At 35.6% G+C, this 15,135-nt stretch overlaps 1 protein-coding gene across 2 annotated transcripts in view; it reads right to left on the minus strand.

Annotated features, from left to right (window-relative positions):
* The window catches only part of DIAPH2 (diaphanous related formin 2), a 1,048,823-nt gene that overhangs the window by 403,155 nt on the left and 630,533 nt on the right, over positions 1–15,135 (minus strand). For both annotated transcript variants that reach the window (XM_090264504.1, XM_090264503.1), the window contains one exon: positions 11,518–11,642. In XM_090264504.1, coding sequence (XP_090120630.1) covers positions 11,518–11,642 — 125 coding nt within the window. The remainder of the gene's footprint in view (positions 1–11,517; positions 11,643–15,135) is intronic.

Below are 15,135 nucleotides of genomic sequence, written 5' to 3' on the forward strand. Positions count from 1 at the left end.
GGTCTGCTTTAAGAAGATAAAGAAACAGAGAGAGACAGAGAAGAACACGAGTACAAAGGGGAACAATGACAATGAATAAGTACTTATCGGTAATAACCTTAAATGTAAATGGAATAAACACTCCAATTAAAAGACATAGGGTAGCTGAATGGATTAGAAAGAATGACCCACATATATGCTGTCTACAAGAGACCCACCTTAGAACAAAAGATCTACACAGACTGAAAGTAAAGGGATGGAAAAAAGGTATTTCAAGCAAATGGACATGAAAAAAAAGCTGGGGTAGCAATACTTATATCAGACAAAACAGATTTCACAGAAACGTCCATAAAAAGAGGCAAAGAAGGGCGTTTCATAATACTTAAGGCAAAAATCCATCAAGGAAATATAACCCTTATAAATATATATGCACCCAACTTAGGAGCACCCAAATATATAAAAAATATTTTTGAAAGACTCCAAGAAAGATATAGACAACAACACAGTCATAGTAGGGGACTTTAACACCCCATTGTCAACAATGGACAGATCTTCAAAGTAAAGAAACATCAAAGATATTGAGGCACTGTACAACACTCTAGATCAAATGGATTTAGTCAATATATATAGAAGTTTTCACCCCAAAGAAGCAAAATATACATTCTTCTCAAGTGCACATGGAACATTTTCAAAGACAGACCACATGGTAGGACACAATAAAAGCCTCAACAAATTGAAGAAAACTGAAATTATATCAAGCATCTTCTCAGATCACAGTGGCTTAAAATTGGAAATCAGCCGCAAGGAAAAAACTCAAAAACATTCAAACTCATGTAGAATGAATAACATGCTATTAAATAATGAATGGGTTAACAATGACATCAAGGAAGAAATGAAAAAGTTTCTGGAAATTAATGATAATGAACACACAAAAATCCAAAACCTATGGAATACAGCGAAAGCAGTCCTGAGAGGAAAGTTCATAGCAATGCAGGCGTATCTGAAAGAAACAGAAGAATCTCAAATAAAAAATATAACCCTACAGCTACAATAACTAGAGGAAGAATAACAAGCAAATCCCAGATCAAGTAGAAGGAAGGAAATCATCAAGATCAGAGCACAATTACATGCCATAGAGACTAAACTAACAATTCAAAAGATCAACAAAAGTAGGAGCTGGTTCTTTGAAAAGATAAACAAAATTGACAAGCCTTTAACCAGGCTCATCAAGAAAAAATGAGAGAGGAACCAAATAAATAAAATCAGAAATGAAAGAGGAGAAATCACAACCAATACCACAGAAATACAAAGGGTTGTAAGAAATTATTACGAACAACTGTATGACACGAAATTTGACAAACTAGAGGAAATGGACAAATTCCTGGAAACCTATAGTCTTCGCAAACTGAATCAAGAAGAAGCAGAAAGTCTGAATAGACCAATAACAGCTAGTGAAATTAAAGCAGTAATCCAAAAACTCCCAGCACACAAAATCCCTGGCTTCACAAGTGAATTCTACAAAACATTTAGGAGAGAACTAACTCCTATCGTCTTCAGACTATTCTAAAAGATACAAGAAGAGGGAAGACTCCCAAACTCGTTCTATGAAGCCAGTATAACCCTAATTCCAAAACCAGGTCAAGACACAACAAAGAAAGAAAAATACAGGCCAATATCGCTGATGAACATAGATGCTAAAATCTTCAAGAAAATATTGGCAAACCAGATCCAGCAACACATTAGAAAGATCATACACCACTATCAAGTGGGATACATCCCAGGGAGGCAAGGATGGTTTTATATTTGCAAATCAATAAACGTAATACACCACATAAACAAAATGAAAGACAAAAACCACATGATCATATCAATAGATGCAGAAAAAGCATTTGATAAAGTACAACATCCATTTATGATAAAAACTCTCAGCAAAATGGTAATAGAGGGAGCATACCTCTACAAATAAAGGCCATATACAAGAAACCTGAAGCCAACATCGTACTCAATGGGAAAAAACTGAGAGCATACCCCCTGAGATCAGGAACAATTAAAGGATGCCCACTCTCTCCACTCCTATTCAACATAGTCTTGGAAGTTCTAGGCAAAGCAATCAGAAAAGCGAGAGAAATAAAAGGCATCCAAATTCGAAAAGAGGAAGTAAAACTGTCATTATTTGCAGATGACATGATAGTGTACATAGAAAACCCTATAGACTTCACAAAAAAACTACTCAACCTAATAAGTGAATTCGGCAAAATAGCAGGATACAAACTCAATATTAAGAAATCGAAGACATTTTTGTACCCCAACAATAAAACTCAGAGATAGAAACTGAAAGAAAAATCCCATTTACCATAGCAACAAGAAAAATAAAGTACCTAGGAATAAACTTAACCAAGAAGGTAAAAGACCTGTACTCAGGAAACTACATAACACTGAAGAAATAAATTAAAGAAGATACAAATAAATGGAACCATATACCATGCTCATGGATGGGAAGAATCAACATCATTAAAATGTCCATACTACCCAAAGCAATTTATAGATTCAATGCAATCCGTATTAAAATACCAATGACATTTTTCACAGACCTAGAACAAATACTTCAAAAATTTATATGGAACCAAAAAAGAGTCCGAATAGCCACAGCAATTTTGAGGAAGAAGAACGCAGTAGGAAGAATCACAATACCTAATATCAAACTATACTACAAGGCCATGGTAATGAAAACAGTATGGTACTGGCATAAAAACAGACATATAGATCAATGGAACAGAACTGAGAGCCCAGAAATAAATCCAGGTTCATATGCTCAACTAATATTTGACAAAGGGGAAAGGAACATCGAATGGAGTGAAAAGAGCCTCTTCAACAAATGGTGTTGGGAGAACTGGACAGGGACATGCAAAAAAATGAAACTAGACCAGCAAATTACACCATACACCAGAATAAACTGAAAATGGATCAAAGACTTAAATGTAAGCCGTGATACCATAAAAGTCCTAGAGGAAAAAATAGGCAGGAAAATTTCAGATATTCCACATAGCAACATTTTCACTGATATATCTCCTAAGGCAAGGGAAATAAAGGAAAGAATAAACAAATGGGACTACATCAAAATAAAAAGTTTCTGCTCAGCTAAAGAAAACATCAGCAAGATGAAAAGGAAACCAACCATATGGGAAAATATATTCGCCAATGACATCTCAGACAAGGGATTGATCTCCAAAATATATAAAGAACTCATATGACTCAACACCAAGAAGATAGACAACCGAATTAAAAAATGGGCAAAGGACCTGAACAAACGCTTCTCCAAAGAGTACATACAGAGGGCCCATAGACATATGAAAAAATGTTCAACATCACTAGCTATCAGAGAGATGCAAATAAAAACCACATTGAGATACCACCTCACACCATTCAGAACGGCCATTATCAGCAAATCAACAAACAACTTGTGCTGGAGGGGATGCAGAGAAATGGGAACCCTGGTGCATTGCTGGTGGGAATGCAGACTGGTGCAGTCACTATGGAAAAGAGTTTGGAATTTCCTTAAAAAACTAAAAATGGAAGTGCCTTTTGAACCAGCAATTCCATTGCTAGGATTATATTTCAAAAATCCTGAAACATCAATTCAAAAGAATCTATGCACTCCAATGTTCATAGCAGCACTATTTACAATAGCCAAGTGCTGGAAACAACCTAAATGCCCATCTGTGGATCAGTGGATCAAAAAATTGTGGTACATTTACACAATGGAGTACTGTGTAGCAGAAAGAAAGAAGGAATTTCTACCATTTGCAACAACATGGATGGAACTAGAGAGAATCATGCTTAGCAAAATAAGCCAGGCTATGAGAGAAAAATACCTTATGCTGTCACCTATTACAGGAAATTAATGAACAACACAAACAAATGAGCAAAATTGAACCAGAGGTATGTAAACAAGAAGTAGACTAATAGTAACAAGGTGGGAGGCGGGAGGGAGAGAAGGGGGTAAGAAGGGGAAGGGTCTAGTCAAAGAACATGTATAGATGACCCACGGACATGGGCAACTGAGTGGAGACTGAATGTGGGGGAAGGGAGGGCCAGGGTGCAGGGAAGCAAGAGTGGGAAAAAAGTGTGACAACTGTAACGGATAAACAAATGAAAAATTTTTTTAGTGGGTGAAAAATGAAAATATGAAGAATGGAAATGCCAGTTCTGGAATATTAGAACACGGATTTTCCTTCACGTTATACATTTTTCTCCCTATCTGATCCCTCTAGAGTTTGGCATCCTAAAGAAGTAAATAATGACATATTTCTTTACATAAAACTAATAAGACCGGTTGTTAATAGAGGTTCTTTTTTTTTGACCAAGTCTTTGACTGGAAATGTCAAGCCTAAAGGGGACATGCTTGGGCTCAGGTTGTTACCAAAAAGCCCTGAGGAACTGGGAATGAGTTTTGAAGGTAATAAAAGCCCTCGAGATAAAAGGCCTGGTACCATGGTTGGTTGTGCGGTCCACAGCAATCTTTCCAGGGAAGGAATGAAGGTTGTTTTCCTGAAAGATGGCTAGAAGGGACCTTAAGGCACAATGGAAAACCAGAAGGCCTTAGAAAAGACAGGTGTGTACAGGCAAGGCTGAATGCCAGGTATGTGGCCCAGCTTCTATGCCCTGAAGAGCAGAATGAAGGTCAACCTAAATGTTCCTTGCGTAAGTTCCAGCAAAGCAGAACTAAAGATCATAAGTGATCTTTTGCTGCTCTTGTTGTGTTTATGCAAATGAACAGGATAAATTAAAAATGGGCTTAATGTAGTCCCTTTAAAGACAAGGAGGGTAACCTCAGGGAGAAAAATCATTATTCAAGGAAAACCACATTGCTCAGTGGTAGACTATAAAGTAGTGCAGCTAACCGTCTTAAAAGTTTCTTTTTATTTAAAATATGTTTTCACTTGAAAGTTAAACCATGTCTGTGGTATTGTCAAAGATATTTAAGTTGCAGGCAAGAAGAATGTCAAGTGCCTTGCAACTAGATGTCTTTCCAATTAGACAATCTTACAGATTTAGAGACTTGTTTGTGTGTTATGTTACATAAATTAATATGTGTTTTCTGTTTTCAAAGGGCATAAGCCTATGACCGCATTACCTGAGTGATTGTCTGTACGTATAAGCCTCACTTAATCCTCTCTGCAGCGCTGCCTCCTGAGACTCAATGGTTTGACTGAACTAAATGGCTGGGTTGGTGAAGAATGGGGCGGTCCGTGGGCTTCACTTTAAAACTGGTTTCTCTTTTCTATCCTAATGTCTTAGACAGAAAGGACCCAGAGGTCTGAGAGTGTGGAAACCTGAACTATTTCCCTCAGCCCAAACTAAGTATAATGGGCATAAGTGTTTTGGGCAGATGAGATGTGCCTAGCTCAGCTTCCTCCAAAGAAGCCCTTTTTTTCTTTTCTTTTTTTTCCCTAATGTGGAAAATTGAAAAATTAATCCCTGCCTTTTGTCATCTAGTGGTTATGGATTGAATGATGTCTTTTAACCCTTTTTGCCAAATCTGTTGCCCCCCAGAACACAACAAGGATGCCAGCTTGTTAAACCAAGCACTCCATTGTCCTGAGGAAGCCAACTGACCTGGAGTCTGCACAATCCTTCCCCATGTGGGAAGGCCACCCTCCGCTCCACACCCCCACTCTTATTAGGGATTTCTGGACCCAAAGGTAGCTAGGACGACGACCATGTTCAGCTTGAAGCAGCTAGAGGAGCTTGAGAACTTCACCCATTGTCCTTTATAAGGTTACAAAGGGTCTTAATATCTGAGAGAGAGGGATTGTTATTTTTTATTTTTAAAATAATTAATCACATATTTACTAAAAAAAAGAGAAGAAGAAGAAGAATATATGAAAGGGTGAAGCGGGAAAGCTTGTATGTACAAACCATGGGTATGGACTTGGGGGGGTTGCTGGGGGAGGGAGATGCTGGGTGGAGGGGAGTAAAGGGGAGAAAATTGGAACTATTGTAACAATATAATCAATAAAATACATTAAAAATAAAAAAATAAAAAAAAAGAAGAATATAGGAAAGGGTGAAGCCAAAGAACTTATATGCAGGACTCATGGACATGAACTAAGAGGGGGGGTTGGGATTGCTGGAGGGAAGGGGGGGTACTGGGCAGAGGGGGGCAAAGGGGAAAAATTGGAACTACTGTAACAACATAATCAATAAAATATACTTTAAAAAAAAGAATAATGAAAATTAACAGAATTACAGTGCAGTGTAGAACCAAAATCTGTTTTGAATTATCTGGTAAATACAATGTGCTTAGTCAGCAACTAGGTTTTTATCCACTTCAGATGACTCTCCCTCCTACTATGAGGAAAGCCCAGGTGTTGATGTTAGTTGACAGGGTGTTAATATCATTAAAATTCTGTCAACTCTTCTTGTCATGTGTTAATGGTGCTCCTGCTGCTCAGTCACTCCCTGTCCTCCAGTTCGTGAAATGATTTAGCCAGCAGTCAATCAAAAAAGCTAAGGTGATTTGGTGCAATAGACAGCCCTGCCATTGACAAAGTCTATATGGGTAAATGTGGTAAGAAATTTGTTAACAGGATATAAGCACTATGGTCAACATTATGTTTAATATGCTTTTCGACAGTATAAGATGTTAAGAATGGATCATAACAAATATTTAAAAGTATAAAAAGCTCTCTTTTAACAATGGTCTTCCTGTCAGAAAAAAGAAGGAGCAGTAAGTAAAAGTGATACTTTTAGAAGAAACGAAGAAAAACTCTCAAGACAAAATCTGTAAAATTTGGAATCCACATATAATGAGAAGTCAAAGAGAACAGCCTAAGGATTGGCAAGCAGTTCATTCACAGTGTTCCCTCTGAAGTCTCTTAAATATGAGTTATTTTTCAAAACTTTGAAACTATATGTGATTCTGAACCTACCCTACTAATATTTGCAATCCATATGGAACACTAACACAGGCTGCATAAGTCCTGGTAACCTTAAAAATTAAAAAGAGATTGTCAGAACATGGCGGTCCCGTAGGTGCAATCAGTGGTAGGGAGTGAGGTTTTTACCGTGGCTTCTACTGAGGCTGTGCAAGCTCCGCCCATGGTGGCTCCTCTCATCCCAAAAGGCCCCTCCCTCCAGCCCAGTTCCTTTGGATATCTTCAGCCTACACTACGCGCTCTTTTATTGTCAAAACATGGCAGTAGCTGGACCACCAGGCTGACTTTTGACATATGCAAATGAGATGTATGCAAATTAACCCATTCACAACTCCCCCCACCCCCATGGTAAATGGAAATGGACTTTGCTTGTTACCAGAAGAAATATTGATGGACCTAGCACGACATATAGGCTGGGGAAAAGCTGAGAAATGTAAATAACTTGTTGAATGTGTTGATGGGTAAAACTCATCCTAACCAAAATATTTGTTCAGAAAGATGTGGAGACAGCACCCACCACAAAGCAGGAGACTCCAATGGGCCCTTGAGGTGGACCATGAGTTTCTCTCTTATCTCTAACTCCTTTTCCTCCCTTTCCTCAATAAACCTGGTATAATAAACCTAGACTGTTCTCTGGGTAATTTCTCAGAGCAAAGGCAGCCTGACAGAGATGACCTCTAGACATTAATGAATGAAAAACAAAAGGACTATGGCAAATAACTTTGCGTTGTTGAAGTTATCCTGGCTCAACTATGGTCAATCTTATCATCAGACATGGAAAATAATCAACAGAAACATTTTTAGAAGCTCAAGTATATAAAATTAGGCAATGTCTGATAGATAGTATAAACTTTATATTATAGATTATATTTCAATTCACAGCACAAGCAGTTGAGCTAAAAATGTCCAATACTATTATGATGAACATATTAGCATTAATACTAAGAAATTTGCTTTTTTTTAAATTATGAAAACTAATAATTTCTTCCAAATTTTTATCAAGATTTTTGAACAATGTACATTTCACTATATACAGGGCTATTATATCCATGAAAGACCATACTCTTTGATCATAGAAGTTCCCTACTATGAGTTATAAGAGAAATTTCCCCAATTCTCCATGTTTTGGAGACTTAAAACAACTAATTTTGCTTATCCCCAAGATGTGCCGCTTTGGTATGTTTATTATTTTGAGCTGAAGGCAATTGAGACTGTGTGGGCCCACAGGAAACTTACTTTTCCCTTAAAGAATTTAAATCAGGGGTTGTGCAATAAGAATTACTACCAGAGAAAAATTTTCTGACCTATATATAAAGGGCAATGCAAATTTCTAATTACTGAATATCTGGACTTCTTTTCATTCTATGAATGACATTCCTTCCCTCTGAAACCTCAGGGCATGTTACCTTACTCTGAGGCTCAAAATACCATATATATTTCATTACTCTTTCCATCTCTAAACTTCTTATATATGTGTAGTTCCCTTATGTATATATGAAATTAAATTTGGTTATTTTCTCTTGTTAATCTACTCTATGTTGATTTATTTATTAGACCAGCTGGGAAAAACTAGAATGACAGAGTAAAATTTCTTCTTCCACCACATCTGGATCAAGCAACCAACTAGGGGTAGAGAAAGGTAGACAGAGGTGATGACCTTCCTTCTAAAGTCACTGGCTGTTCTTCAAGAGGCAGAAATTAGTCTGGGCCACTTCATTCATAAGAGAGGTTTCATGCTTTTGTTATTGTTCAATTTTTTTTTGACATTTACTTTATAAAGGTGTGGGTTATTCCTTCTGAAACTGATTATATTTTACATGCATGCTCTAAAAAAGTGACTCAGTGTTATTTAAGTTCCTGAAAAGATTCATATGAAGAAAAATTTTATCACTGTATGCACAACTTACTATTGTTTTACAATATCCTTTTTGAAGTACTAAGTAAAGTAAGAGATTGAACAAGATGATCTCTATTTTCTCTAGTTATAATAGTCTGTGATTCAACACAGACTTACTGAGTGTCTACATGTTGCTAGGTGCTGCATATTGTTATGGGCATAAAGAAATTAATGCCCAAGATATGTTCATGGCCATGGGGTCAGCAAGACAGAGAAGCATGGAAATGCCAGATTGTCAGCAGAGAGAGGTCAAGTTTTCTATATCGTGCAATGTTGTGTTTCCATGGCCTGGCAATGCCTAGCATATTATAAGTGTTTAATCAATACTGTTGGAAGAGTAAGGGTAAACATAGGGGGCTGTGGGACTTAGCCCAACCTGGAGATTTAGTGAAGATTCAACTTGTATAGTCAATCTGTATGTTTTCCGGCTGTCATGTCATTGTTGCTAACTATAGTACTGATACTTTTCTAAAAGCCAAGAGGCAAGGCAGTATTTATTCAGATTTTGAACTCACAGTGCTTATAAAGAAATTACTGCTTAAGTAGGTATGGTTACTTTCAAGGGAAACTACTCCCATACTGTGCTTGTAGTTTTTCAGTTTAAAGGGCCAATGACCTGAAGCCAAACAAGTTATTGGCAGTGGACGGAAACATTGGAAAGATCATCCAGTACAAAGAATCCTACATTAAAAATATAATCATGGTTCTAATTTTAAAACAGAATCAAATGTCCCTCATTAAAACATCCTTCTCTTTTGAATCTGCCAGAACAGTAGAAAAATATTAAGTAGGCACCAGAATTTATACAACATATATATGAGATGATTATGCATTTTCGTTGTCATTTTCTAGAAGTTCAAAACTCTCAATGGTAGACCATTGAGTCTTCCAAAGGAAGAATAATTTTAGCAATAATTCTATCATTATAATTCATTAATTTGGAGTTTTTAAACAATTCAACTCAATATTCTAAGTTTTTCTCTAAAATAAATTGCTGTGTATTTTATTTGTCTTTCTAATACTATATGCAAAATTACAACCCCATACATTTTAATATAATTTACAATCCCCTTATAGACAGATAGTCATTTAGTGCCACTTAAATGAAGAATAACCATTCATCTGTAACATACAGATACAAAAGGCTCTGGATTTTCATATTTAAGTGCTTAATTATCTGTATAAAGAGAGAAATAAAATAAAGAGTCCAGGTTGAGTTCATGAGGGTTTGAAATTACTTTTCTTTTACTAAGACTCCTCAGTGTTGCAAGCCAATGGTGTGGCCACAAGCCAAATGTAGAAGAAAATGTGAAAAAGAACAAGGGGATCAGAAATTTAATTGAACTATACGATGTAAAAGCCAGAATCAAAAGTTGAAAACTGTAGGCTGGTATAGTCAACTGATACACTTGAAAGAATAATCTAATCAGCAATAAAGTTAAATCTTCATATTAAGTATCCTAATATGGGAAGTTATGTAATCCAAGGTTATTTTTGAGGATTTCCTGCCTCCAATTACCAACAAACTTGTTTACAATATTCCCATTTATGAAAGTATTCAGCATCACTTAAGGACCACACAAAACAGCATTAATTCATGAACCAAAAAACTAAGAGTGAAAAAAAATTTTTTAACGTAAATCTACACTGCCATTCTCAAGCAATTCATGTTTAGTATGGTAACTAACAAATTGGGCAAGAAAGAAAGCATATTTGAGAAGAAAAAGGCAAGAGATTTAACATTGACACAAGGTGACTAACATATAGTTATTGAAGGAATTTACTTATTATCAGATAAAGAATTTACAGTATTTATTCCCTCTGGAGATATAAAACAGTGAAACAATCTGCAGTTCTAGATATTTACTTAAACCCAGAGGAGTATATATAGCTGTAACTTCGAAAACCAAAATTGAAAAAACAAAACAAAACAGCTCTAATGTAGTTTATCTTTAGACACCAGATTTAACAGTAAACAATTCAAGCTAAATGCTATTTCTCAAGTTTCCTTTTCATATATTTCTGTAGTTTATATGGATATAACATATCTAAAATGAAAGCTTAAAGCCATTTATTTATCAGGAAATGCTTAATGTTGCATAGATAGCTACTACAATTTATTTAAATATATAATCTATTGATCAATTCATCTATTCATCCATCCATGCACCCATTTAATCCTTCACAATCCTTTTAGTCTACTGGTATTAGTCATCCTCTGCCCTTGAAAATCCATCCGTGCCCTCAGAAAAAACCTGCACACATAATAAAGAAAAAAAGTCCCTGACCAGAATAAATTTTCTCCTGTTGATCATTTCCTTTAGGCAAACGGTTACAGAAAGAGAGTCTTTGTTTTGTTTTGTTTTAGGTCTAATCAAGCCTCATAAGACTTACCTTGCACATCTTGTGGGCCTTCAAATAAATTCTTCTTTGAGAACTGGCAGTGTTTTCTTATATAATTGTTCCCTTGGCTACCTTACCTGCTTCAAAACATCATGAACTAAAATTTATGCTGTTAATATAAAAACAGCCTATATAAAAATTCATCCAGACAGTGTGAATAGACTAGGTTTGGAAATAACCAGAAAGTAAACAGACAGACAGACAGACAGACAGACAGACAGACACACACACACACACACACACACACACACGTAAACACATAAATTAACAAATAAACAAAAATGCTTAAATAAAGGATATCATCATCTTTTCCACAAATTTATCATGTGGATTTTCTGTTTGGGGAAACTTCTTGATGTCACGTTCCAGATGAATAATTTGTTGTTCCATTGCTGCAAGGTTGCTCTTGAGAATTTGAGCTGAAACTGAAGAACAATATGCAAAGACTTTAGAATATTTTAGCAGATATTCCAGAAAAAGAGTAAAAGAAAACAGTATTAAAGTATTTTTTTAATGTGGAAAAGAGTTCCATGAAATCAGCTCACATTTTTCTTAATTACTGCTCATAAAAATTCTACTCTCCATGAAATAAGTGAAAATGTGCAATATACTATACTAAATCATTAGGGTTAGTATGAGAATGTCACCATTTTCTTCAACCATTAGTTCAAATGAATCTATTTCTATTTAAATTTATTGATGAAATTCCTAATATTTAATTCTTTAAAATGTAATTTGAAGATTAAAGTGAAACTAAGGTTCAAAGAGATCTTGTGTTATTAATGCATGTTCTTGATTTATAAACAATTTAAGGTTAACTTATATAAAAGGATCATATATTTTTCTTTTGTTGAAGTATTCTAGTTTTTATAAACCAACATCTATGGTTAAAGTTGCATTCTCTAGTACTTCTCATACTCATAGAGATATGAAAAATGATTGTTGATACACACAGAGAATTTAGAACAAAACCCAGTAAACACATTCATATACATACCCACAAACTTTCAGCTTGCCTTCAAACACTATCAGTTGCTTTAATTACCCCTAACATTCACTGTACTTATCTTTTTATCTCCTCATTGACAACCAATAATTTTAAGTATTGTATTTAAATTGATCCTAAATACACTTTCCAGATCTCTCACAATGCCTTCTTTTCAGAGAGGTAGTTAAAAAAAAAAAAACCCTAATACTATTTTATAGATACTCTATTACTGCATGACAAGCAATTAGGTATGAATACATTTCTATCAATTTCAGTGGCATTTGCCAGGATTCTAGTTGAAAAAATGAGGTAAGTATTAGAATTTGATAGGTAGCCTGTGGCATTGGTTCTGAAATCCAGACCTCAGAAACACTATTCTTTTCATTAAAAATCTATGAAACAGAAACAGAATAATATTAAAATTATGTCTTAAAGTAAATTTCAGTCTCATTCTGAGGCATATTAGAATTACAATGAAAAATTCAATGATGCTGACTAAAACCCCTTGACATTTTGGCCAAACTGTCCTGATAGAAAATCCTCACTCTGACCACTTACATTTATGACTCAATGAGGGGAAACTGCCTTAAATACAAGGTCTGTCCAGAATGTATCCAGCCATGAAATATGAAAAATAGAGACATTTATTGAAGAAGATATAAGATACAAGAAACATTGTACATAGGACAATTACGCCTCAGTCCCCTTCAAAGTAGGCACATTGGGACCTCACACAGTTCTCCCAATTGCTGTCAACTGCCCTGTCGTACTTTCCTGAATCTCATCGACGGTCTGAAATTTCCCTTCAAAGGTGATTTTAGTTTCCAGAAAAGCCAGAATTTACAGAGCATCAAATCTGGGCTGTAGGGGGGGCTGAGTCACTTGGGTGATTTAATGTTTCACCAAAATAACCCTATATAAGATGTGATGAAAAAATGGGTGTGTTGTGATAAAGCTACCAATTGCCAGTTGCCCATAGCTGTGGCCTTCTAAACCACCCGAATAGCTTCAACAGAAGAATGTTGAAGCTTAACAAAAAATTTGATGCAGATTGATTGCTGTACTCGTTCAGTCATTTTCAATGTAATGGCCACACAGTACACATGCTAACTCAATGGCATCTACTGCCCCCATTGACAAGTACAGTGAAGTCATCATTCTTCATGCATACACATTCCAGTCCACTCTCCTTGGCTGCCAGTTTACATCGATGTTGTGCAAACTGTGCTCGTTATACTAACAATGGCTGGACTTTTTCCGCAAAGACCTCATATACACGGAAGTTCAAGAGACTGAAAAATCAAGTACCAACACTAAAGACAATTTTTTCTTATTAATCTGTCACTTCAAATAGTTCTGTCCAATTTGTTGCCACTTATTTAGATCTGAAAACCTTGGAAATTATTCTTTATTGAAGAAGTCTAAGAGAGCTTTGCTTGCCAAAAAAAATTGCTAATGGCTTAACAATCATTGCTTGCTGTATTTAAAGAATGTGTTTGCTGTGGAGGAATCATTCTCTCTGACTGTAAAACAGAACTTTCTTTTCAATTTTGGTTTTCCTGCTTAATTCTTGCTAAATATTCAAAAGGTTTCTACTTATCCATTTGCTTAATTGAATAACTGAAGCTATAAAATCGATAAGTTGTTTATGTCATTTTGGTTTCATGGAAGAAATAAACACATCAGAACTTTCTGCAAAAAACAAAATGTGCCCAAAGGCCAGGTTTAGGTTATAATAGTAATCCCACTAAAAGCAACAGTAACTCTAGTAGTAAAAAGAGGATGAGGAGGAGAATTCATCTTTTGATTGTCCAATGTAGAAACAGTCCAAGCAAGTTGCTATGCACACAAAAGTCCAGACATCTCAAGTAACGAGAATATTTTTAATCTAGTCCTATTGCCTTTTACCCTAAAGTTAAATTCTAAATAAAACACTACATTCCAAACATATATCTTCCTCAATTTCACATTTCAGATCCTTAGTCTTGTATAAATGCCTCCAAAGCTCTAGTTTAAATTCTCTATCATTTATAGGCGCTTTTGTTTAAGTGATCTTCCCTATGTTAGTTTCTGCTTTGAATGAGCATTATTTTTGCTTCGTGTACATTAACACAGTCTCCACTATAAAACCTGAAGCTACTTAATGGTAAGATCCATATCTAATTCTTTGCTTTTCCCTCAACAAATGTTTGTTGAATGTATATGTATATATCTCAAGAAGTTTTGGTTCAGATTTAAATTTATGCCAATTTCTGCCACTGAATGTTCATGCAGAGGTTAGATATAGTCATAGTGACTGAAAGTTAGTATATCAATTATGATGTTAGAATGGAAAGGAAGCAGAGTTGCCATCTGTCTAATTATAGGTAGAGGAGGCAGGGTTTGCCGTAGATACTTAGACAAATGAGAAAGTGAGGAATTGAGATAAGGGAGAGAAGGAACACCTTTCTTCATCAGGCTCCTCTATTCTTCCCCTTTAATGAATTATTAATATTATGCTCAAGAAAGCATAAAATACTGGAACTGTGATAATCCAAGTATTTTAACCTACATGTCAATTTGTGGCTGCATTATAGAAACAATACCATTATAGAAAATGCATACCTTTAAACTTGGTGGAATTATGGTATCTTAGAAGTGACATCAAAGGGGATTTGGACCAGTCTTTCAGGTTTTAAAAACTGAGGCTATAAAGTGTCATTCATAGTCACTGAAGGGAACCAGTTTTGCCACCCTAAATGCTGCCTTTCGGGATATTGATTTTAAGCTGTTTATTAAGAACCAAGACTCAGAAAGAACCTTTGACCCTCCTCTTTTTTCTGCCTGATATTCAGACAGAAAAAAACGTGCTTCAGGAAGGAAAACATAGGATGTTGCCTTGCCCAATTTGAATGAAATATGTTAAACAAGAAGGCTTCAGGCAGGGGTCT

This window comes from Furipterus horrens, unplaced genomic scaffold, assembly GCF_987537825.1.
Source record: "Furipterus horrens unplaced genomic scaffold, mFurHor1.1.pri manual_scaffold_17, whole genome shotgun sequence".
NCBI lineage: Eukaryota > Metazoa > Chordata > Mammalia > Chiroptera > Furipteridae > Furipterus > Furipterus horrens.